Source organism: Suncus etruscus, chromosome 18, assembly GCF_024139225.1.
Source record: "Suncus etruscus isolate mSunEtr1 chromosome 18, mSunEtr1.pri.cur, whole genome shotgun sequence".
In the NCBI taxonomy this organism is placed as follows: Eukaryota; Metazoa; Chordata; class Mammalia; order Eulipotyphla; family Soricidae; genus Suncus; species Suncus etruscus.
In genome coordinates, this window is record NC_064865.1 from 61,919,777 (window position 1) to 61,943,130 (window position 23,354).

At 54.9% G+C, this 23,354-nt stretch overlaps 1 protein-coding gene across 1 annotated transcript; it reads left to right on the forward strand.

Moving 5' to 3' along the window:
• Positions 1-3,770: 3,770 nt before the first annotated feature.
• On the forward strand, positions 3,771-21,635 carry MAK (male germ cell associated kinase). The gene is made up of 13 exons (XM_049765114.1): positions 3,771-4,130; positions 5,148-5,202; positions 5,450-5,571; positions 8,068-8,147; positions 9,456-9,588; positions 10,747-10,918; positions 11,911-12,078; positions 12,848-13,153; positions 13,669-13,838; positions 15,566-15,723; positions 16,594-16,716; positions 19,022-19,132; positions 21,484-21,635. The coding sequence occupies exons 1-13, from the start codon at positions 4,030-4,032 to the stop codon at positions 21,633-21,635; spliced, it is 1,851 nt and encodes a 616-aa protein (XP_049621071.1). The 5' UTR covers positions 3,771-4,029.
• Positions 21,636-23,354: the final 1,719 nt, after the last annotated feature.

Below are 23,354 nucleotides of genomic sequence, written 5' to 3' on the forward strand. Positions count from 1 at the left end.
CAATTGCCACTCTCACACCGTTATTACTCTATTTTTTAAAACTCTTATCCATTTAAAAAAAAAAAGAAGAGCTTACTAAACTTGCTTTAATGAACTCATTGTGATTCAATCCTTTTCCAGAATACTCTTCTTTCCTTTCTCTTCCATTTCTTTAGTTTTTCTTTCAATTTTCTATTTTATTTTAAAGTCATGTGGCTTTTGGTCTTCCTAACAACAAACGTATTATGATCAGTTATGTCAACTAGGTCCTGCATTTTCTTTAAATAAATAAAAAGAAAGAAAGAAATAGAGATATTAAATTTAAAAAAAAAGAAAGAGAAAGAAACAGGCCTGGAGTGATGGAGCTGGCAGAGAGAAGCCACGCCCCCAGGGACACGGGGCGGGGCCTTATCACTAGGCCACGCCCAGTGCTTGGTGGCGTGGCTTATCCCGCGAGGCCACGCCCACGGAGAAACGGAAGGGCCTATCCAGCGAGGCCCCGCCCCGCCGGGACAGGGGCATGGCCTGCCGCGCGGACACGCCCTCTTGGGGGCGTGACCTGTCACGCGAGGCCACGCCCCCGTCGCCAGGGAGATGAAACACACAAGACGCCGCCGCGGAGCTTCACCCGGGAGCGAGCCAGGTGAGCGGCGGGGCGGGCGGGCAGGTGACCCAGCCCGGCCCAGCCCGTCGTGCGCGGCCGCCCGGGCCACCCTCCGGCCGAGCAGGGGCCTGGACGCCGGTAGGGCGGGCAGGGGGCCGGGGAGGCGGGCAGAGACCCTCCCGATCGCGTCCCCCGGCCCCTCTGCTCCCGGGCTGGCGGGGAAACAAACGACTTTCCTGGGGTGCGGGGTTCGGAACCAAGTTCGGATCGCCCCGCGATCGGAGCCGCTGGCTGGCTCCCCGGGAAAGGGGGAGCTGGGGCGACCCTGGGGGCCCTCGATCGAGGACCGACTGGCCGGGGGAAAGGCTATTTTTTCTTACCGGGACCCACACACTTGGATTCTGGGAGTTCGGGGGTGCGCACGCCCGTTTCTGGGGGTTCCAGCGGTAACGGATTCTCGGTGTCCCCCCAGATTTCGGGCGCCGGGATCGGGCCCGTCCCCTCCCTGCGAGACCCCTGGGTTTAGTTTTTCTTGTGTCTTGCGTTTCCCCTGGTCCAAGTACCGCCTCTGATTTCTGCAAAGTTGGATCTTTAGGTTAGTTGAAAGCTTTAAAGACCCCCCCCTTTATTTTATTTTAATTTTCTTCCCGATTTTTAAATTTTGGTTTGGGGGCCACACCTTGAGGTGCTCAGGGCTCCCTCCTGGCGCTGTGCTCAAGGATCTTGGTGTGTTCCTTTTGTTCTTTAAACAATTCAGTGTTGTTTGTTTGTTTGTTTTTAGAAAAACATTCCTTTCCCCCACCCAAGGTCAGTCCCATCTGTTAGGCCTGTCTTGTCTTAGGGCCGCAGAGAGGCGGAGTGGGGGTGTTGTCCCTTCTACATCTGTCCTCTCTCTGCACTAATCTTAATCCTCCCTAAACCCCTGATTAGCTGTCCAGGTTCAAAACAAAGCTCTTTTTTTTTTTTTTTTAATATATATTCTTCTTTTTTTTTTTTTTTTTTTTTTTTGGGCCACACCCGGTAACGCTCAGGGGTTACTCCTGGCTATGTGCTCAGAAGTTGCTCCTGGCTTGGGGGACCATATGGGACACCGGGGGATCGAACCGCGGTCCGTCCAAGGCTAGCGCAGGCAAGGCAGGCACCTTACCTTTAGCGCCACCGCCCGGCCCCAATATATATAGTTCTGATGCATTTAGATAAAAATAAGAAAAGTAGGATAGGAGAAAAACTAGGGGGATGTTTAGTGCTTGTATACTATAGCCAAGGATCTCAATAAACACCTTTTCTCTTTACATCAGAATAGCAGGTTGGGTTAAGCCAAAGCACGGTCAGAACGTGTGTCCCTTAACTGGACAAAATGCTGAGTTCCCGGCAGTTCTGTGGAGCATCAGAATTGCACTGCATGTATATGCCACGTTTTTTGCCTTTTGGCACATTTTTGGGGGCGTGGGGGGTGGGGACACACATCCAGTGATGCTCAGGGCTTACTCCTGGCTCTGTGCTCAGGAACCACCCCTAGTGGGCTCGGGGAACCCTAGGGGATGCCGGAGATCGAACCCGGTTTGGCTGCATGCAAGGCAAGCGCCTCCCCACTGTGCTTTTGCTCCAGCCACTGGCACATTGTTTATGTCTGGGATGGAAATGGCTTTAAATTTAGAAGTACTCATGGACATGGGATTCCTGCCTTTACCCCACAGTGCTGTCCCACATAAAGATCCCCAGCTGTGCCCAGCTTCCTTCTGCCCCTATGCTCCTTGCTACCCCATTTCCATATCTTTTCAGTGGGACAGAGGAACAGTAGGAGTTGCCAGTCCTCCTCCCTGGAGAGCTTGATATTGCTGTCTTGAGCCTAGCATATCCTGGTCTTTACAGTCTTTTGGGGGTGCCTCCCCTTGTAGTTAGAGGGATTCACCCACAATGCTGGGGCACATGGGAAGGGGGGTAGAAGGTATCCCAGGGAGGTCCTGGTAGTATTAAGGGGACCATGTGGTACTGGCTTTGAAATCAGGGTCAGCCACCCACAGGCAAGTGCTCTTCCTGCCCTACTACTGTCTCTGTGACCCCCACAAACCTAACAGTCCATGTTGAAGCCACCATAAAACATGGTGGCCCACAGAGAAAAGATTCTGGGGTAGAGAGGTGCTCTGGCTCCCCGTCTCAGTGGGACAGGCACAGGGGCAGGAACAGAGAAACCATCAGGATTTGGAGAAGCCTTGAACCAGGCGAGGCTAATCATTAGGGTGAAGGACTGGCGGGCTGAGTCCCAGCTTTGCCCTAAACAGGAAGAGAAACGGTTCCTAGAAATGTGGGACTGGGAACAGTGGGAGGAAGGGCTGGGCTTTGGGGGTGCCCAAAGAGGGGATGGCTAGTGGAGAGCGTATGTGTGTGTGTGTGTGTGCTCGCGCACGCACACGCGTGTGCGCATTCTCATGAATCTCAATAGCAAGGTCAGAAACCTTTCCCTTCCATACCCTTTTGGCCCCTTCTAAACCCAGAAAGCTTTGACAAAAGACCTAGTGCAGACGCAGTTGTCCTTCTTGGGCACATTTGACAGTAACTGAGGGCCATCTGGCACATGGGTACTGGTAGGACCTGCCATTTCCCTGCAGTTTCCTGGCCAATTTTTTTGGGGGGGTTGGGTTTTTGGGTTATAACCAGTGGTGCTAAAGTGTTACTCCTTGCTCTGCACTCAAACATGCTCCTGGCAGGTTCAGGGGACCCTATGGGATTCTGGGAATCGAACCAAGGTCCATCCCGGATTGGCCACGTACAAGACAAATGCCTTACCATTGTGCTCTTGCTCTGGCCCCTCCTGGCCAATTTTTGGAAGAGGTTCTTTTCTAAGAATTCATGCGAGGTGGACTGAAACAACACAGTGGGGAGGGCATTTGTCTTGCATGTGGCCGACCTAGGTTCAATCTTCAGTATCCCATAGGGTCCCCTAAACCTGCCAGGAGTAAGTGCAGAACCAGGAGTAAGCCTCGAGTGCCCCAAAAGACAAACAAGCAATTAAAAAAGAATTTGTGTTATGGTGTTAGGGGCTGGAAGAAATTGCAAAGGAGTTATGGCACTTGCCTGATGTGGCTGACCCTGGCTTCATCCCCAGCGCCTGCAGAGGGTCCCCTGAACCCTGCCACGAGTGATCCCCAAGCGTAGAGCCAGAAGCACTGGCGGGTGAGGCCCTCCCAAGCCAAGATAAGGACGATGACATTTGCCCTGAAAGACTGTCCCATCAGGGCGTCGAGGATGGGAGTGACGTCTGCGTGCCCGACTGCCTCCCGCTCCAGCTCATGACCTGCCGGCCCCCAACAGAGCAGTTGTCTGATGACGACCCTTTCGCCCATGGGTGCCACCGTCTAAGGGCAACTGGAAGCTGAGGAAAGCCAAACCCTGGGACTCGCAGTGACGGAGCAGCCCCCTTGCCCCCTGCCGCCTGCCTTCCCAGGATGAACCGCTACACGACCATGTGCCAGCTGGGGGATGGCACCTACGGGAGCGTGCTGATGGGCAAGAGCAAGGAGTCCGGGGAGCTGGTGGCCATCAAGAAGTACGGAAGACATGGGGGTGGGGGCACACAGGTGGAGCTTGGGGGGGGGTCATATAAGATCCTTATCTCTGTGCCATCTCCACAACATGGACCCCCCATTTTACCTTTTTTTTTTTTTTCCACTGTTTCCATTTTACCTTTTTTGATTAGTGTAGTGGTATTGGGAAGTGTGTGTGCTGCTATGAATAAGAAATTTGCACTAGGATGGGAGTGATAGCACAGCTATCTAGAAGGAGGGTAGACTGCCAGGAGTGATTCCTGAGCACAGAGCTAGAAGTAAATCCTAAGTATCATGGGGTGTGACCCCAAAACCAAAAGAAGAAGAAGTTTGCACTGAGGGACCTTGGAGATTTGGCTCCAGAGCTGTAGCACGTTTTGCAAGTGGGAGCCCCAGGACCCATCCCTGGTGCTGCCTGGCCTGATGGCTGAGTCAGGAGTAGCCCCTGAGCTCCCCTGACTGTGACTCCTACACAAACTCAAACCCAAACCCAAACCCAAGAGCTTGGAACTGAAACCCTTTTCCTGAAAATAAAGGGAGAAGTGGAGGGGGGCGGTTGTGTGGGCAGCAGCAGGGCAGCAGCCCCAAAGCAGCCTGAGTCCTGGCCTGGCACCACTGGTCCAAGCAGCATGGTGAGGCCGGCTGAGGAGCCCTGGGTGGGGGACCCCAGGCCCTTGACTCTGCTGCGGAGGACCCCAGAAAACAGACAGTTCTTGGAAGTTACACACTCACAAACTCACACCTACACACATTCTAACTCACAAACTCATACTTAAACCCACACACATTTTCATTCACACACTCAACACACTGCACTATGTTGGCATGTCCCTGATTCCAGAGCACAGACGATGAACTAGAGAAACATGGGTCCTGTCCACAGGGACTTGGGACCACCCTCGCTCTTGCTGAAAGGGCCCGGAGGGAACATGGGCCTGAGTGGGCTGGTGGGAGCTGCCTGAGGACCGCTGTCGTCCTGGACTGGTGACCGGGGGACACTGACCTCGCTTCTCCTTTAGGATGAAGAGAAAGTTCTACTCCTGGGATGAATGTATGAACTTGAGGGAAGTGAAGGTAAACCCTGCTCGGTCCCAGGATCCCAGGTGCCCCAGTCCCTGCTCTCAGGCTTCTTCCTGTCCCCATGTTGAACCTGTGGTGCCTCAAGAATCCAGTTAGCAGTCAAGGGGGAGCAGTGCAAGTGCTATGTCCCTCTTGTTCTGGGGGGTGTCCCAACTGTGCTCCCTGGGTGCATGAAGATGGGGTTGCGGGGCACTCAGCAGGAGACCGGCTTGAGGGGATCAATGTCTTCACTGCCTTTCAGTCTCTGAAGAAACTTAATCATGCCAATGTGATTAAACTGAAAGAAGTTATCCGGGAGAACGACCACCTCTATTTTATATTTGAATATATGAAAGAGAACCTCTATCAGTTAATGAAGGACAGGTGAGTCTGGGGAGGGGGAGAGGCCCCCTTGCAGCCCTCAGAATATTCCAGCTGTGCCAGGAGGCTAGGATGGGGCCCTATGGACTCTGCAGGCAGACCCAGCTCTGCTGTGGTGCCCCCTTTCCTGGCCAGCCACACTGTGCTCTGAAGGGCCCCAGGGCTAGAGTCTGACTAAGCTCAGGCCCCTTTCCAGGCTCTTTCCAGGCCCTTGGGAAAGGCTGGGGAAGGCGAGGAGGGAAGGACGGGTGGCTAGGAGGGAAGCAAGGAGCAGACTCAGGGCAGGTGAGACACCCTCAGCCCCAGGAAAAAGTGACCTCAGGGTGGACGTCTCTCCAGGGACTCCCAGTGCTTCCTGACACAGCGAGGTTGATCTTAGACACACACACACACACACACACACACACACACACACACACACACACACGAGGATTTTTCCTTCTCCTGTGGTGCCTGTCCCTGCCTGGCATTGTCACCACTTCATTTATTTAATTATTTTTATTTATTTATTTATTCTTTTGATTTTTGGGTCACACCCAGTGGTGCTCAGGGGTTACTCCTGGCTCTACACTCACAAGTCGCCCCTGGAAGACTCACGGGACCATATGGAATGCCAGGGGTTCAAACCAGTGTCCGTCCTGTGTTGGCTGCGTGCAAGGCAAACACCTTATTATTGTGCTCTCTTTCCAGCCCCTTATAACCACTTTAATAGCAGTTGCTATAAAGGTGAAGAAAACTTTACTCATCAAATCTATTTTTTTTGTTTTTTGTTTTTTTGGGCCACAATCTTTTGATGCTCAGGGGTTACTGCTGGCTAAGCGCTCAGAAATTGCCCCTGGCTTAGGGGGACCATATGGGATGCCAGGAGATCTAACCGGGGTCCTTCCTTGGCTAGCGCTTGCAAGGCAGACACCTTACCTCTAGCGCCACCTCACTGGCCCCTCTAATCCATTTTTATTAGGGCCAGAGTAATAGCACAGCAGGAAGGTCATTTGCTTTGCGTACAGCCAATCTGGGTTCAATTCTCGGCATCCCAGCGGGTCCCCTGAGCACCACCAGGATTAATTCCTGAACGCAGAGCCAGGAGCAACCCCTGAGCACTGAAAAGTATGGTTCCCTCCCCACCCAAAATATTGAATCAATCCAACCAATTATGGAAAGATGCTGTTAATGATTTTTTTTTGGGGGGGGGTTTGGGTCACACTCACAGCACTCCGGTACTCCTGATTCTGCATTCAGAAATCGATCCTGGCAGGCTCGGGGGACCATATGGGATGCCGGGATTCGAACCACCAACCTTCTGCATGCAAAGCAAATGCCTTACCTCCGTGCTATCTCTCCGGCTCCGCTGTTAATGATTGTTAAACCACAGGCATTTCCAGGAGTTTGGACTCCTAGTTCTTCTCATTCCATGCTGCATCTTTGATCAAAACTGCTCAAGCTTAAACAATTCTGAAACCTCAGCGGCTGGGGCAGGGGCAGCCTCAAACTCTTCCAGCTTTAATGTGGCCTTGCCAGGACCCATCTAGGCTCTGTGCACAAAGCAGATGAGGCTGGAGCCAACGTGTAGCTGGGAGCCCTGACCCAGAGCCAGTCGGGACTTGGGGCTGCGAGCATGAGTGTGGACAAGGGTTCGAGCACTGGTTGTAATATCTGCTGCTGACATATCGAACCATATTTGTTTTCTATCAGGTTAAAATGAAATATGTTGTTAGAAGTCCATTTCTGGGGCCCGGAGAGATAGCACAGAGGCATTTGCCTTGCAAGCAGCCAATCCAGGACCAAAGGTGGTTGGTTCGAATCCCGGTGTCCCATAGGGTCCCCGGTGCCTGCCAGGAGCTATTTCTGAGCAGACAGCCAGGAGTAACCCCTGAGCACCGCCGGGTGTGGCCAAAAAAAAAAAAAAAGAAAAAGAAAAAGAAAAAAAAAAAAGAAGTTCATTTCTGGAGCCAGAGCGATAGCATAGCGGTAGTGTGTTTGCCTTGCACGCTGCTGACCTGGGACGGACCTGGGTTCGATCCTTGGCATTCCATATGATCCCTGAGCCTACCAGAGGCGATTTCTGATCTCAGAGCTAGGAGTAATCCCTGAGCACTGCTGAGTTTGGCCCAAAAACAAAAAAGAAAAAGTTGTTTTTTTTTTTTTTTTTTTTTTGGTTACACCTGGCAGCACTCAGGGGTTACTCTTAGCTTTATGCTCAAAAATTGCTCCTGGCAGGCTTGGGGGGGGACCATATGGGATGCCAGGATTCGAATTGCCATCCTTCTGCATGCAAGGCAAATGCCTATCCTCCATGCTATTTCACCAGCCCCCAACCCTATGTATTTTTTTAACAAGCATCAAAATAAAGAGAAATTCAACTTTTATGCTTACACATAGGACCTAAACCTCTGTAACACTATAGTCACCCTGCCAGCAGAGCAGATGATTGAGGGACGGTGCTGGTGTGGGTCGGGGCTTGAGCAACAGCCTTGGGTGATGAGGTTTGTTTTTTCACAGAAACAAGTTGTTCCCCGAGTCAGTGATCAGAAACATCATGTACCAGATACTGCAAGGGCTGGCGTTCATCCACAAGCACGGTGAGCTCCTACAGGGCTTTGTCTCGCTTACTCTCTTTTTGTTTTCTTCCCCGATTACTCTTGAGAGCTGGCCAGGTGACTGTTGAGTGCAGGAATCCTTAAGGACATCTGCTGGTTAAACTGTCCGACTCTGAGTTTGAGTATGTGCACAGAGGCACTGACATTTTGAATAATAATAATAATAATTTTAAAAAGTGGAATTTCTGGGACTGGAGAGAGAGCGAGCGCACAGGTGTCCCAAGTGCATGCTTTATATGCGGACATGCTCGGGTCAGTCCCTGGCACAACATAGGGTCCCCTAAGCCCCGTCAGGAGTGACCCCTGAGCACTGTCGGTGTGACTCCCCCAAAGGAAAAAAAATAAGACTTCCCATCCCCAAGGGCCCTTAGTGGAACTGGGGCCCCACTCCAGGCTGTCCCCCAGAGGACAGTCTTCCAGCTCGGGCTTTAGAAGACTGTACTATCTGATCAGATGGCACCCCGGAATGGGCACTGGGCAGTTCAGTGGGATAATTTCAAATGGGCTCGCCTGGTGTGCAGTGGACTTTTCCAACCAGCGACTAGCAAGCAGGTGTCAGACCTTAGGGAGAAACTATTGACCTTATTTATGCCCCGCCCAGCACTGACCACGCCCATACCCAAACCACGCCCGATCAACAGTCATGCCCCGCCCACACCGTCAGGGTCCCGCCCCTCCCAGCTCACCCAGGCCCTGCCCCTGGGACCATCACTTGCCCTAGCTAGGCTTTGCCCCACACCACTCAGGTGCCACCCAGGGCCCCAGCCCACCCCACTTAGGCTCCGCCCCAACCCACCCACCCAAGCTCTCCTGGCCATGCCCATCAGGCCCTGCCCTTCAGCTGTCACTCTAGGTGTCTGCAGGTCCTGGGGGCTGCAAGGCAGGGTGCCCACCCAGCTCTCATCCCTGCTAGGGTCTTGGCTGCTGGGCTGCTGTGACCACTGAGGCCCCACAGGCAACCCCATGTCAGACAAGAGCAGGTTTCATACCCCCAAGTATACATCTGGGGGGCTGTAGAGATAGCATGGAGGTAGGGCATTTGCCTTGTATGCAGAAGGATGGTGGTTTGAATCCGGGCATCCCATATGGTCCCCCGAGCCTGCCAGGAGGGATTTCTGAGCGTAGAGCCAGGAGTAGCCCCTGAGCGCTGCTGGGTGTGACCCAAAAAACAAAAACAACAACAACAACAACCCCCCAAGTATACATCTGGATGGGGTCAGAGGCTGGGCTGTGGTACTGTAACGTGTGTGACCGTCCAGGGACTGACGGCTCATCCTCTCTTGCACCAAGGCTTCTTCCACAGAGACATGAAGCCCGAAAACCTGCTCTGCATGGGTCCCGAGCTCGTGAAAATCGCCGACTTTGGCCTTGCCAGGGAGCTGCGGTCACAGCCACCGTACACAGATTATGTCTCCACTCGGTGGTAAGTGGCTCAGTGGCCTGTGATCGGGTCTGTGGATCGTCCCAGAGAGAACAGTATTCGTGTGCCTGGGCTGCGGAGAACTTGGTCTGCAAGAAAAGGAAACAGGGGCCGGGCGGTGGCGTTAAAGGTAAGGTGCCTGCCTTGCCAGTGCTAGCCTTGGACGGACCGCGGTTCGATCCCCCGGTGTCCCATATGGTCCCCCAAGCCAGGAGCAACTTCTGAGTGCATAGCCAGGAGTAACCCCTGAGCGTCACAGGGTGTGGCCCAAAAACCAAAAAAAAAAAAAAAAAAAAAAAAGAAAAGGAAACAGATTTCATTCTTCCCTCAACATTTCCTGCTTCATTTTTGTGCCTGTTTTGGGGCCACACCCAGCGGGAATGAACCCTGATAAACCACCCAAGCACCCTTAAAAATAATAACAAAAGGGGCTTGGAGAGATAGCACAGCGGCGTTTGCCTTGCAAGCAGTCGATCCAGGACCAAAGGTGGTTGGTTCGAATCCCCGTGTCCTATATGGTCCCCCGTGCCTGCCAGGAGCTATTTCTGAGCAGACAGCCAGGAGACACCCTTGAGCAACGCCGGGTGTGCCCCCCCCAAAAAAATAAAATAAAATAATAACAAAAGAGGGACCAGAGCAATGGTTTCACTTGTCTCGCACATGGCTGACCCGGATTTGATCTCTGTCATTCCATTTGATTTCCTGAGCACCACCAGGAGTGATTCCTGAGAGCAGAGCCAGGAGAATGAGCCCACAGTAACAAACCCCACCAAGGGGATCGGAACGATAGCATAGCGGGGAGGGCATTGCACGAACCCTGATCTGATCCCTGACATCTTATATGGTCTTCCAAAACCACCAGGAGTGATTCCTCGGTACAGAGCCAGGACTTACTTGAGCACCACTGGGTGTGCCCCCCCCCAAAAAAAAACAACCAAACCTCAAAAGAACCAGAATGGATCTGCCCTACTGGGGAAAAACTTTCTCACTGAGTTGGGCCACCTGGCCTTTTGGTGATGTCCATTGTACAGTCTGTTTGTGATTGGAGAGCCGAGCCCGGGGGTCCCCCTTTCACATACAGGGTTAGTGGCCACTCCCTTTTCCCCATCCTGTCCAGCCTGGACTTCACTCACACCCTACTTTCTTCATCCTGCCTTTCAGGTACCGTGCACCCGAAGTCCTGCTCAGGTCCTCGGTCTACAGCTCCCCCATTGACATGTGGGCAGTGGGCAGCATCATGGCAGAGCTCTACACCTTCAGGCCCCTTTTCCCAGGAACCAGCGAGGTCGACGAAATCTTCAAGATCTGCCAAGTTTTAGGGACCCCCAAAAAAGTAAGGAACAGCTTGTCTGAACAGTATGAGGGTTCTGGGTTATTACAACAATGTTGGCCTTGTGGGCTGCCACTCTCCTGTCCAACAGTTAAGGCACAGTTAAAAGTTCCTTCTCTTAGAAAGCTGGTTTGGTTTTTGGTCCCAACGGGGCGGGAGGAGGAATTTAAGGAGTCAGCATCCCACATGCTGAAGATTAGTCTCTGTGATACATCAGTCTTGGGGTGCTGACTGACCACAGTGACATCCAGGACCCTCCTAGTTTGCTCTGGCTGTTGGCTGGCACCATCTGGTTCACCCAGAGGGTCTGCACCATCCATTCTCCCAACCCTTGTCTTCCTCCAGTTCCGGGTGTTTCATCTCTAGAATCAAGCCCTTGTCCCCTTCTGTTACCTGGACTTTCCGAATTCCAGTGTGTTCAGTTGCATCCTCACCAGCATAAGGGGCCCCTCCATTGTTCTATGAGAGGGCACAGCTAATGCTGGAATATGGCGGCCCCCAAAATTGTGTTGGTTCCCACACTGGGTGTCAGAGACCACACATATAAATGGAGCTCCTTATTCACACATGAATATTAATCCTTAGCAGAACCCAGAGTCTTCAGAAAGTCCTTGTCCTTAGTGAATCTAAGTCTCCCAGCTGGATCAAGAGACAGGACAGCAGGAGAGGCACTTGCCTTGCATGCGGCTGACTCCAGTTCAATCCTTGGTACCCCATTCAGTTCCCCCAGCAGCAACAGGAATGATCTCCAAGCACAGAGCCAGGAGTAAACCCAGGGGTGCGGCCCCACCACCACCATAATGGATCCAGACACCTCCCCCAAAGGTTTATTTACTCTTCTGAACTATAGAAAAGCTCTTTCCCACTTTCCTGCCATTACCCACTTGCACTCAGTTGATATTTCGGAGGAACCCACAGCACAGAGCATGCTAGGGCACTAGTGCTGTGGTTCACCAGGAGTGATTTTCCTCCCCTGCCCATGTGTCTGCACACAGAGCGACTGGCCGGAAGGGTACCAGCTGGCGTCCTTGATGGACTTCCGTTTCCCTCAGTGCATCCCCATAAACCTGAAAACGCTGATCCCCAACGCCAGCAACGAAGCTATCCAGCTCATGATGGAAATGCTCAACTGGGACCCGAAGAAGCGGCCCACGGCCAGCCAGGTGAGGTGGACAGCGAGATCTGGAAGGCTGCTGGGGGGTTTCGGACATCACAGGTACAGGCCCCATCCAAGGTCAAGTGCACAGCTAGTCGCAGGCCCCGCCCACAGGCCCAGGCCCCGCCCACAGGCCAGGCCACACCCACATCTATGGCTCCACCCAGACACAGGCCACACCCACAGTCATGTCCCCAATCACAGCCCCACCTGCAGGCAAGGCCACACCCACACCCACAGGCTCCGCCCACAGGCACAGACCCTATCCATAGTCGAGTGGCTAGCCAGTCACAGGTCCCTCCCATAGGTCCAGGCCCCACCCACAGGCAAGGCCCCACCCACAACCATGTTCACAGCCAGTCATGACCCCGCCCACAGGCAAGGCCACACCCACAGGTTCCGCCCACTGGTCCAGGCCCAGCCAAGGCAGGTCTCCCATCTCTTCTTGGTCCATTCCAAATCAAGGACAATTTTGGCTCAAAGGCTCCTGGAAAGAGCCACAGCCACGACTGAGTGTCAGGGCTCATAGGAGGGACCTGGGCTAGAGAGACAGGATAATAGGGAAGCGCTTGCCTTGCGCCCAGGTTCCTTCTCCAGCACCCCATTTCATAGGGCCTGTCCCCTGAGCACTTCCAGGAGTGACCCCTGAGCACAGAACCGGGAGTAAGAAGCCCCTGAGCACTGTCAGGTGTAGTACAACATCCAACCCCAAGGCCCTCAAGTCCGTGACTCCGCTCTGCCTGCTGTCGTCCCCCCCCTCCCCAACCCTGCTCTAGGCCTTGAAGCATCCCTACTTCCAAGTGGGCCAAGTGCTGGGCCCACCCGCGCACCATGCGGACGCCAAACAGTCTACCAGCAAGCCGGTGCAGCCGCCCGGAGCCAAGCCGAGCATGCGTGGGGGAGAAGCCAAGCCCCTGCCCTGTCTCAAGGACGCGGGGACCCCTCAGCCCAAGCAGGCCCACCCGCCCCTGAAGCCCATCCAGCACCCAGCCAACACGCCCGGCCCGCCCGCAGCCAGGCTGCACGCGCCCCAGAGGCAGATGTCCACCTTCTTTCCCAGCATCGTCAAAAACATGCCCGGGGTAAGCAGGGCCTTGGAGAAAGGGTCCCTGGGGGCTCCTCTGGGGTCATGGGCACCTGTGTCCAGGCACTTTTGAAAGTGGGGAGTGTGGGATGAGAGACAGAGAGAAGACTCACCCTCCTCCCCACTACAGCTCTGCTGACCTGTGTCCAGGCACTTTTGAAAGCGGGGAATGTGGGGGAGAGAGACAGAGACTGGGGCCGGAGAGATAGCATGGAGGTAGAGCATTGGCCTGGCATGCAGAAGGACAATGGTTCGAATCCCAGCATCCCAAGTGGTTCCCCCAAATGAGCCTGCTGGGAGCGATTTCTGAGTGTAGAGCCAGGAGGAACCCCTGAGCGCTGCTGGGTGTGATCCAAAAACCAAAGAAAGAAAGAAAGAAAAAGCCTATTCTGGGGGCTCTGCAGGGCCTCGGGTGTGGGACGGCCCCTTCCACCTTCCTTAGCTCCCCAGGGACCTGGCCCACGCACACCCCAAGCCCTCACCACCCTGTCCCAAACCCTCATTCATCCGCAGAAGCCTAGTGCACCCCAGAGCCACAAGAGCGGCCGACGACGATGGGGCCAGGCCGTGTTCAGGTCTGGGGACAGCTGGGACGAGCTGGAGGACGACGTGGCCTTGTCGCACTCCAAGAAGCCCAGCATGGGTGCCAGCAAGGACAAGAGGCGGAGAGACTCTCCTTTCCGGTAAGCGGGTACCCTGATGTCCCCCGAGCCCTTGCTGACCACAGCTGGGCTGGCACTGGGGGCCTTTATTTTGCTCCAGGCCCGGTCTCAGTGCCACTGCTGGGTCAGTCTGGAGCCCCCCACCTTCCCGCAGTCTGACCAAGGGTTGGGCATGGTAGGAGGGTCTTCTCGACCCCCAAAGACAACACTCCCACCTGCACCCTGGGCTCCAACTGCAGAGCACACAGCCCTGCCCAGACTGGGGATGTTAGTTTTCTGTTCTACTTTTTTTTTTTTAATTTTGGGGGGTTCACACCCAGTGGTGCCGAGGCTCTTCCTGGCTCTGTGCTCAGAAATTACTTCTAGCAGGGCCCGGAGAGATAGCACAGCGGCGTTTGACTTGCAAGTAGCCGATCCAGGACCAAAGGTGGTTGGTTCGAATCCCAGTGTCCCATAGGGTCCCCCGTGCCTGCCAGGAGCTATTTCTGAGCAGACAGCCAGGAGTGAGCCCTGAGCACTGCTGGGTATGGCCCAAAAACCAAAAAAAAAAAAAAAAAAAAAAAAGAAAGAAATTACTTCTAGCAGACTTGGGGAACCCTATGGGATGTCGGATCAAACCTGGTTTGGCTGCATGCAAATATATTCCCCCACTGTGTTGGTTTTTTTTGGTTGTTTTGTTTTCGCTTTTTGGGGCCATACCCGGCAGCTCTTGGGTTTCTCCTGGCTCTGCACTCTGAAATCGCTCCTGGCAGGCTCAGGAAACCCTATGGGATGCCAGGAATCGAGCCCAGGTCTGTCCTGGGTTGGCCACATGCAAGGCAAGTGCCCTGCCACTGTGCTATCACTCCAGGCCCTGGAGATTCCTTAAAATAATCAGCTTCCGGGCCCGGAGAGATAGTACAGTGGCGTTTGCCTTGCAAGCAGCCGATCCAGGACTAAAGATTGTTGGTTTGAATCCCGGTGTCCCTTATGGTCCCCGTGCCTGCCAGGAGCTATTTCTGAGCAGACAGCCAGGAGTAACCCCTGAGCACCGCTGGGTGTGACCCAAAAACTAAAAAACAAAACAAAACAAAACAAAACAAAAATCAGCTTCCGGAGCTGGAGAGATAGCATGGAGATAAGGTGCTTGCCTTGCATGCAGACTGTCATTTGTTCAAATCCCGGCATCCCATATGGTCCCCTGAGCCTGCTGGGCAGATTTCTGAGTGCAGAGCCAGGAGGAACCCCTGAGCACTGCCAAGTGTGACCCAAAAAGCAAAAAAAAAAAAAAAAAATCAGCTTCCTAACTCCCTCGCCTCACTGGGAGACAGTCCCACACCCCCATAGCACTGGGGAGAAGGGATGGACCTTGCGCAGTCCATCCTGTGGCCAGTCTTCACTCATAAGATTTTGTCACAAGGCGGAGCAAAAGCCTAGCACTGGCCACTCCCACGGGCTCCCAGTGCTGCTTTTGTGACCCCTGTGCCTGTGTCTTCCTTCTCGTCTGCCTTTTGCAATTTTCCTTGGCCCCGTGTTTGTTCAGTGGCCCGTAGCCTGTCCCAGGGTGTCCGTGTCTCCCCAACTTTTTGGCAGTGGCTGGTTTCAAGCGCAACTCCCTTAACTCTGCCAGGAGTCCTGAGTTTTGCTCCAAGCCCCTGAGAGCTTATGGGCTCCTGGCTCAGTGCTCAGCTGCTCGCTTGGGGAGTGTGGAAGGTCTTGGGGTGGTAGGTTCCTCCCTGCTGAACCCCCCCTCCTCTGTCCACTCCGAGGTTCCCCGAGCAGGTGCCCACGCGTAGCAGTGTCCATGGGCGGGAGAACAAGGATGTGTCCACTGCCGGGACGCTGAAGGGGGACTCAGAGTCAACGGCTGTGGGCCCCATGTCCAAGGCCAAGCAATACTACCTGAAGCAGTCACGGTACCTGCCAGGTGAGCACCGGTGGGTCCTGGCACCGTCCGTGACCACTGCGGTCACCCAGCCCACAGCGAGTGCAGGATGCATTGCTTCGGCCTCTGGGATCTCTGCATGCCTCTGGGGTCATCCTGCACCCCCAGGTGGGACAGCTCAATTCCACATGGTCTGGGCAGTCTGAGGGAATCTCACGAGCACTGCAGACCGTGGCAGTCAGCAGCAAGTACTGGGCGCCGGACCTTAGGACTGGGCGGAGGAGGCGGAGGCAGACGGGGATTCTGGGGCTCCTCCCCGTAAAGTGCTTACCTTCCAGAACCACAGTCCAGCTGGAGGGGTGGATGCTCCAATGTCCTCAGAGGCAGTTGGGACCCTCAGACTCCTTGCACCTGAGTCTCAGAAGCTTCTAGAGAACAGGCTGACAGACTGAGGCTGGATGCTAAGACGATTTTGTGGAAGGAAGCCCTTGGGGTCCAGGAATGACTAGAATGAGAGGATGGGGGACTGGTTCACTAGGGAGCAGGAGGGCTGGGGGAATGGGGTACCCTGGGGGAAGATGGTCAGGGCAGACTCAGGGCAGGGTGTCCCCAGGGCCCAACAGGGGATGGGTCAGACAGACAAGGGGTGTCTGGCCTTTGCCCCTCCCCCAACCCTTCTGGAGTTTCCCTGGGGCCAGAGCCATAGCACAGTGGGGAGGGTGTTTGCGCTGTTTGCAGATGACCTGGGACGACCCAGATTTGATCCCCGGCATCCCATATGGTCCCCAGAGCCTGCCAGGAGCAATTTCTGAGCACAGAGCCAGAAGTAACTCCTGAGTGCCGCTGGTGTGCTCCCCCCTCAAAAAAAAAAACAGACCCTGGGGTGGGAAAGGACGGCTGTGTTCTCTCTAGGTGTGAACCCCAAGAATGTGGCCCTGATGGCCGGCGGGAAGGACATGGCCCCCAGCAGCTGGTCGGGACAGGTGTTCCCCAGGTCCATCGGGGCCGAACTCGCTTTCCAGAGGAGCAACGCAGGTACAGACAGTGGGGAGCCCCTGTCCGCTCTGCCCCCCATGGCCCAGGGAGAAGTTTTCCAGCTGTTCCCACACCACACAGCCCTGGGGATAGGACCAGGGGCTGCAGCATGTCCTGTCCCCTCTGAACCCCTCTGGCACAGGCTGAGGCTGAGTCCTTGTCTGAGACTTCAGCACGGGGTTGGTCCCTTACCTGGGGAGATGCAGGCAAGGTTAGGACAAGCACCCTACATTCTGCATTCCCAGGGGTTGGCTGACATAAGAGAGAGAGGTAGAGATAGAGACATAGACAGACATAGACAGACACTGAGTCAAAGAGAGACAGAGGAGAGAGAAAGAAGAAAGGAGAGAGGAGAGAGGGAGAGAGAGATTGAGAGAGAAAGGAGAAAGGAGAGAGAGAGAGGAGAGAGAGAGACGAGAGAGGAGAGAGAGAGAGGAGAGAGAGAAAGAGAGAGAGAGAGAGAGAGAGAGAGAGAGAGAGAGAGAGAGAGAGAGAGAGAGAGAGAGAGAGAGAGTTGAAGCTGGACCCGCCCAGGCTCGTGAATTCAGTGCTCTTGTGTAGTATATGGAGGTTTTCCTCCACCTTGCGATATTTTTGTTTGTTTTTGGGCCACACCCAGTGATGCTTAGGGGTTACTCCTGGCTGTGTGCTCAGAAATTGCTCCTGGCTCAGGGGGCCATATGGGACACCGGGTTCAAACAAAGGTTTGTTCTGAGTCGGCTGTGTGCAAGGCAAACACCCTACTGCTGCGCCATCACTTCGGCCCCTCAAATTCTCTTCTTGACATTTGCCCGAGCCCTGTCTGGAGAGGCCTGGAGAAGGCAGAGCCATGGAACATCTGTCAGCGCCTAGGCCTTGCCTGCTTGCTCCCGACAGGCCCTGCGCTTGCCTTCATGGTGAAGCTGCCAGACGTCGGGCGAATCTTCCAAAGCAATTCCTGCTCCTCAGTGTCCCCCAGTATCCCGGAGTACTTCTGCATCCCGCCGCTGACATCTTCAGCATTAGTGGCCACGTAAAGGGTGGCAGAGTGGGAGATGGTGGGTCTCACCCACCGAGGATTTGTGCCTCTGGGCCACCTAACCAACCAACCCTTCAGCAGGTCACTGAAGGCAACCCCAGGGCCGGAGCCATAGCATAGCAGGGAGGTTTTGCCTTGCACACAGCCAACCCGGGTTAGACTCCTGGCATCCCATAGGGCTCCTGAGCACTGCCAGGATTGATTCCTGAACACAGAGCCAGGAGTAACCCCTGAACACCATCGGGTATGGCCCCAAGATAACTAAAGAGGGGCCCAAGATAACTAAAGAGGGGCCGGAGAGATAGCATAACTGTAGGGCATTTGCCTTGCATGCAGCCGATCCAGGTGGTTCGAATCTTGGCATCCCATATGGTCTCCCAAGCCAGGAGTGATTTCTGAGCTCAGAGCCAGGAGTAATCCCTGAGCACTGTGGGGGTGTGACTCTCCCCAAAACAAAACGACTAAAGAGAAGATCCCTTTTTTGTTGCCCTAGCCCCCTCCAATGGGGGGGGGTCCTCTGAATCTTCAGGTTGCCTCCTTCTACCCTCCCCATCATACACCCTTGCGTCTGGGCCAGTTCTCTGAGACTCACCAGCCAGCTCCCCTGTGGGAAACAGCAGGACCTGGGGAGCGGTACCCACAGGCCACTCTGATGTCTGTCCACAGCCAACTGGCTGTCCACCCTCTCCCCCAAGAGTGCTCAGGTCACCGAGGTCATGTGAGACGCCCCCAAAGGAACCCCATAGGGGGACAAGGCCTCACAGGGACAGACTCCAGCAGGCCAAAATCCCCTTCTCTTCCTCACTGGGGAGACTTTGGCTTGAGAGACTCAGAGTCAGAACTGGGTCCTGGAGGGGCCAGAGCAGTGGTGCAAGCAATAGGGCTTTTGTTTGCCTTGTACATGCTGACCTAGGACAGACCGTGGTTCCATCCCCCCGCATCCCATAGGGTCCCCCAAGCCAGGAGCAATTTCTGAGCACATAGCCAAGAGTAACCCCTGAGTGTCACTGGGTGTGGCTCAAAAACCAAAAAGAAAAAGAAAAGAACCGGGTCCCGGGTTGCCCTGTCAGTTCTGGGTGAACTGCACAGGGTACGAGCTCAGAGCAGCATCCTGAGGGGGAGTGCGAGGGGTGGCAGGACCTGGACGCTGTCCGTGGCGTGTGGCTGGAATGTGCCACGGGTGGAGCTGGACCCAGGGGTGGCGTTGTGCAGGGCTGGGCGCTGCACAGGGCTTGGCGAGCCATGCGGACTGTGTGGCCGCCTGACTGCCATCTCTGCCGGTCACAGGACACCCGGGTCCTCAGGGCCCGCCCGGGTACGTCCCATCCTTCCTCAAGAAAACGGTGGGCTCGGCCGGCCAGAGGATGCACTTCGCGGCGCCTGGAGCCACGGCTTCAGGTAAGGGCCGCGCTGGGTCGTTCCTGCTGGGACAGGAGCTGGGCCAGCCTGCCGGCGTGTCGGGGACACGGTGCCCACAGATCCCAGGGCGTGCGAGGGTGGTGCCGACTCTTCTGGGGAGCACCCAGACAGTTCGAGAGGTGGCGAGGGGCACCTGCAGATGGAGGCCTGTTCTGTGACGGGCAGCGGCCTTTGGGGTGAGGTCCCCGGGGTTCCCCCCACAGCCCAGAGCACCTGCACTGCTGAACTCCCAGCACTCCCAGGGGCTGCTAGCCACAGTGTCCAGCTCACAGGAGCAGAGACAGGCCCCGTCAGCTGTGCCGAAAGGGGCATGAGAGGGAACCCTCAGAGCCACATATCTGTCTGCCCTGGAGAACAGCAGTGGGGGATCCTGAGTGTGTGTCAAGGAGGGTGGGGGGCTTCTCCCTCCCCAGGGCTGTCCTACATGTCCCCACGTCTCCTTGTCCATGCTGTCGTAACTGTTCGCTCTGCCGTCAGGTCTCCTCACGGGTGATGAGAGGGGAAAAGGTAAAACAAAGAAGTGACTGAACCACTCGCGTGGTCAGTCAGATGCTTAGGACAATGGCCACGTCAGCCTGTGCCAGCCCCACAGGAAGACGAACCAGGTCATTATCCACCTGTTGCCTCCTCGGGCCAAGGATAGTCCAGCCCTACCCCACCGTGCTCTCCCGTCCCCACCACCCCCAAACTTCCCAGCACCTCATCATCCGAGGCCTACAGAGGCTGGAGGGTGAAGGGCAGTTTGGGATGGGGGCATATGCCTCGCATGTAAGGCCCCAAGTCTGGGTCCCAGAACCATATGCCTGCCCCCTCCACACCGCCAGGTATGGCCCTGGTGGCCTACAGGCACTGCTGGCGTGGCCCCATCAAACAAGGTGAAAAAGTGGGACAGGCTAGAGGGACAGCACAGTGGTAGGGCATTTGCCTTGCACAAGGCTGACCCAGGACCAACCTGGGTTTGATCCCCAGTGTCCCATATGGTCCCCCAAGCCAGGAGTAATTTCTGAGCGCATAGCCAGGAGGAACCCCTGAGCATCATCGGGTGTGGCCCCAACCCCCCCCAAAAAAAAGTAAAAAAAGTACAGGTCTGGGGGCCCGATCGAGAGCACAGTGGGGAGGGCTTTTGCCTTGCACGCACCCGTACCGGGTTTGATCCCGGGTCACCTCCAAACTTCCTGGCACCTCATCATCTGAGGGCCCCCAGACTACCAAGAGTGATTCCTGAGCACAGAGCCAGGATTCAGCCCTGAGCACTGCTGGGTGTGACTCAAACCTACCTACCCCCCCAAAAAAAGAAGGTGAGAAAGGGTCAGTGACGTGCAGATGGAGCTGGGCCACAAGAGGCCGCTGACCACAATGGCTCCAGCGAGAGCAGCACCCAGGGAGTCCTCCCCTTGCCGCACCCTAGCAGCCTCTGCCACTTTGTCATTTGAGAGGACTCCGCACATATCCCCACAAACGTGCCATCCCGAATGCTGGGAACCCCTCTGCTCCCTGGGTCTTGGCAGAATCTCTCAAGGCACTCAGCTGTGGCATCGCCCCGTGGAGCTTCTCGGGGCCCAGATGCAGACACACCGTGTAGGGTGCAGCCATGGAGTCATTTGGTTGTGGGGGTACCTTTCTCAGAACCCCTCAAAACACTCAGCCCTGAGCCAGAAACTCGGGTGCTCCTAGGACTGACCTTCCCGAGTGATGCCCAAAGTAAACGCCTGGTTATGTTTTGTTTTAACGTCATATTTTGGGGGTATCTTAATAATTAAAGTTTGGTTTTAGACTTTTTTTTTGTTTGTTTGTTTTTTGGGCCACACCCGGCGGTGCTCAGGGGTTACTCCTGGCTGTCTGCTCAGAAATAGCTCCTGGCAGGCACGGGGGACCATATGGGACACCGGGATTCGAACCAACCACCGTTGGTCCTGGATTGGCTGTTTGCAAGGCAAACGCCGATGTGCTATCTCTCTGGGCCCCGTTTTAGACTTTTAAAACCATCTTTAGGGCCAGAGCAATAGCACAGCGGGTAGGGCATTTGCCTTGCATGCGGCCAATCCAGGTTCGATTCCCAGCATTCCATGTGGTCCCTCAAGCCTGTCAGGAGTGATTTCTGAGCACAGAGCCAGGAATAACTTGTGAGGGCTGCCGGATGTGCCTTCAATACTGAAAACCGAAAAAACAAAACAAAACAAAACAAACAAACAAACAAAAAAACCCAAAAACCCAAAACCCACCCACCTCCAGACTTTCAAAGGCATCTTCAAAGAGCTTTAAGCATGTCCCAGAACCCGGCGGGGTCCTTGCACCCTGTGGGCTGCTAACATCTGCCCCATTTTTTGCAGAATATTCCTGGGGCTCACGACCCGGTCGGGCCTTCTCCGGATCCACCTTCCACACTGCGACCCACAACATGAGCATGGTGCCCCGCGCGCCGGCCCTGTCCTCGGTGCACGGGCGGACGGACTGGATGGCCAAGTACGGGGGTCACCGGTAGGGGCCAACCTCAGCCCCCATGCCCGGCAATGTCCACAGACGTCGACTCCGACTGAACTCCGAGACAGATGCGAGGCAGCGCCAGCCCGAGGGGCCAATGGCCCAGGCCCTTCCCTTCCTCCCTCGGGGACGGAGCCGACACCAGGCGTGTCTGCCCACAGCGCTGTCCCTCAGCCAGAGTCTTCCCAAGTGTTCAATAAACTATTTGCCAAAGTATCAAGTATTCGGTGCAGGAATGACCAGGCCCCAGGGTTTGAGGGGAGCTGCCGGCCTGCCCGAGGCACACAATTTCGGGGCATTCAGGGGCATCTGCTAGACCTGGGTTTGGCGTTTTGGCATCCCAGGGGCCTGCCTGCCCACCTCAATGCTGGCAGAGGTGGAGAGATGGTTTGTTGTGGGAATTCCGGGAGCGACAAGAATGCCCATCTCAGGCCCGACCTCTCTTATGCCTCTAGTCACCTTCTCCATGGAAATGAGACCTGCCGCGTGTGGGGACGTGGCTGAACTAGTTGGGCAGCTGTGAATTCGGGGCGACCATGTGGGGGGCCCCTCGAGGAAGCTGGTGGAGGCTCTCATGTCAGCACACTAGCAGGAAAATGTCAGAAGCTCTAAGACGCCCTGGCTGGACCTGTTTGCAAATAGGCTGTGTTAGGAGAGGAGACGGCCGAGAGGGGTGACAGCTAGGTCCCCCAAGTCGGCTCTGCAGCAGATGGTCATTTTCTTCGCAGTCTGACCCCTGAACAGGTATTGATGCCAAACACCGGCTTTCGGTTGACTCATCCTATTCCTGTGTTGGAAGGCGACCGTTTTCTTCCAGTGACATTGTCACCACCGGGGGATGCTCACCTGTGCTCTAGGATTTTATGATTCACCTGTTGTCCGTGTCTTATGGGTGTCATCAGTTAACAGTGGCCCCTTTTTTGTGGACAGAAATTCAGCTCCTTTGATGCACAGTCAAACCTTAAGAAGCAGAAGTGGGGGGCGGTTATCTATGTACAATTTGGACTCATGTCTTTGAGCTTAGCATTTTTTGTTGCTGCAAACTCCTAAATATCCTATAAATATGGCTAAGGTGATGTTTATTATTCTTTTTATTCCTATATTTGGAGGCCTATCTGTGGTGGTATTTTTAGGTAATTAATTATTTATTTATTTTAGATTTTTGTTTGTTTGTTTTTGGTTTTTTGGGCCACGCCCAGCGGTGCTCAGGGGTTCCTCCTGGCTGTCTGCTCAGAAATAGCTCCTGGCAGGCACGGGGGACCATATGGGACACCGGGATTCGAACCAACCACCTTAGGTCCTGGATCGGCTGTTTGCAAGGCAAACGCCGCTGTACTATCTCTCCGGGCCAAGGTAATTATTTTTTAAATTTATTTTTTGGTTTTTGGCCCATGCCTGGCAGTGCTCAGGGGCTACTCCTGCTTTGTGATCAGAAATCGCTCCTGGCAGGCTCGGGGTGGAGGGAGGGGGCATTTTGGGATGTTGGGAATCAAACCTGGATCCGTCCTGGGTAGGCAGCTTCAAAGGTAAATGCCCTACCACTGTGCTAATTTTTTAGCAAATTTTTAGGTTTACGTACAAATACTGTTGGGTCTATTCTGCAGCACCAGGATCGGCACCCAGAGTTTCACCAGCAGGAAATCCCCCTGGCCCCACCACACCTTGGGTGGTGCCCAGCCCCCATGGCTGCGGGTTGGGATGACAGAACCAGGGTGGACCT

Excerpts from the sequence above, each read along its gene's own strand:
- MAK (XM_049765114.1), top strand. The coding sequence starts at position 4,030 with ATGAACCGCTACACGACCATGTGCCAGCTGGGGGATGGCACCTACGGG. Across the intron at positions 15,724-16,593 it reads GCAGTCACGGTACCTGCCAG|GTGTGAACCCCAAGAATGTG; the intron begins GTGAGCACCGGT and ends TGTTCTCTCTAG. Across the intron at positions 19,133-21,483 it reads GCCTGGAGCCACGGCTTCAG|AATATTCCTGGGGCTCACGA; the intron begins GTAAGGGCCGCG and ends CATTTTTTGCAG.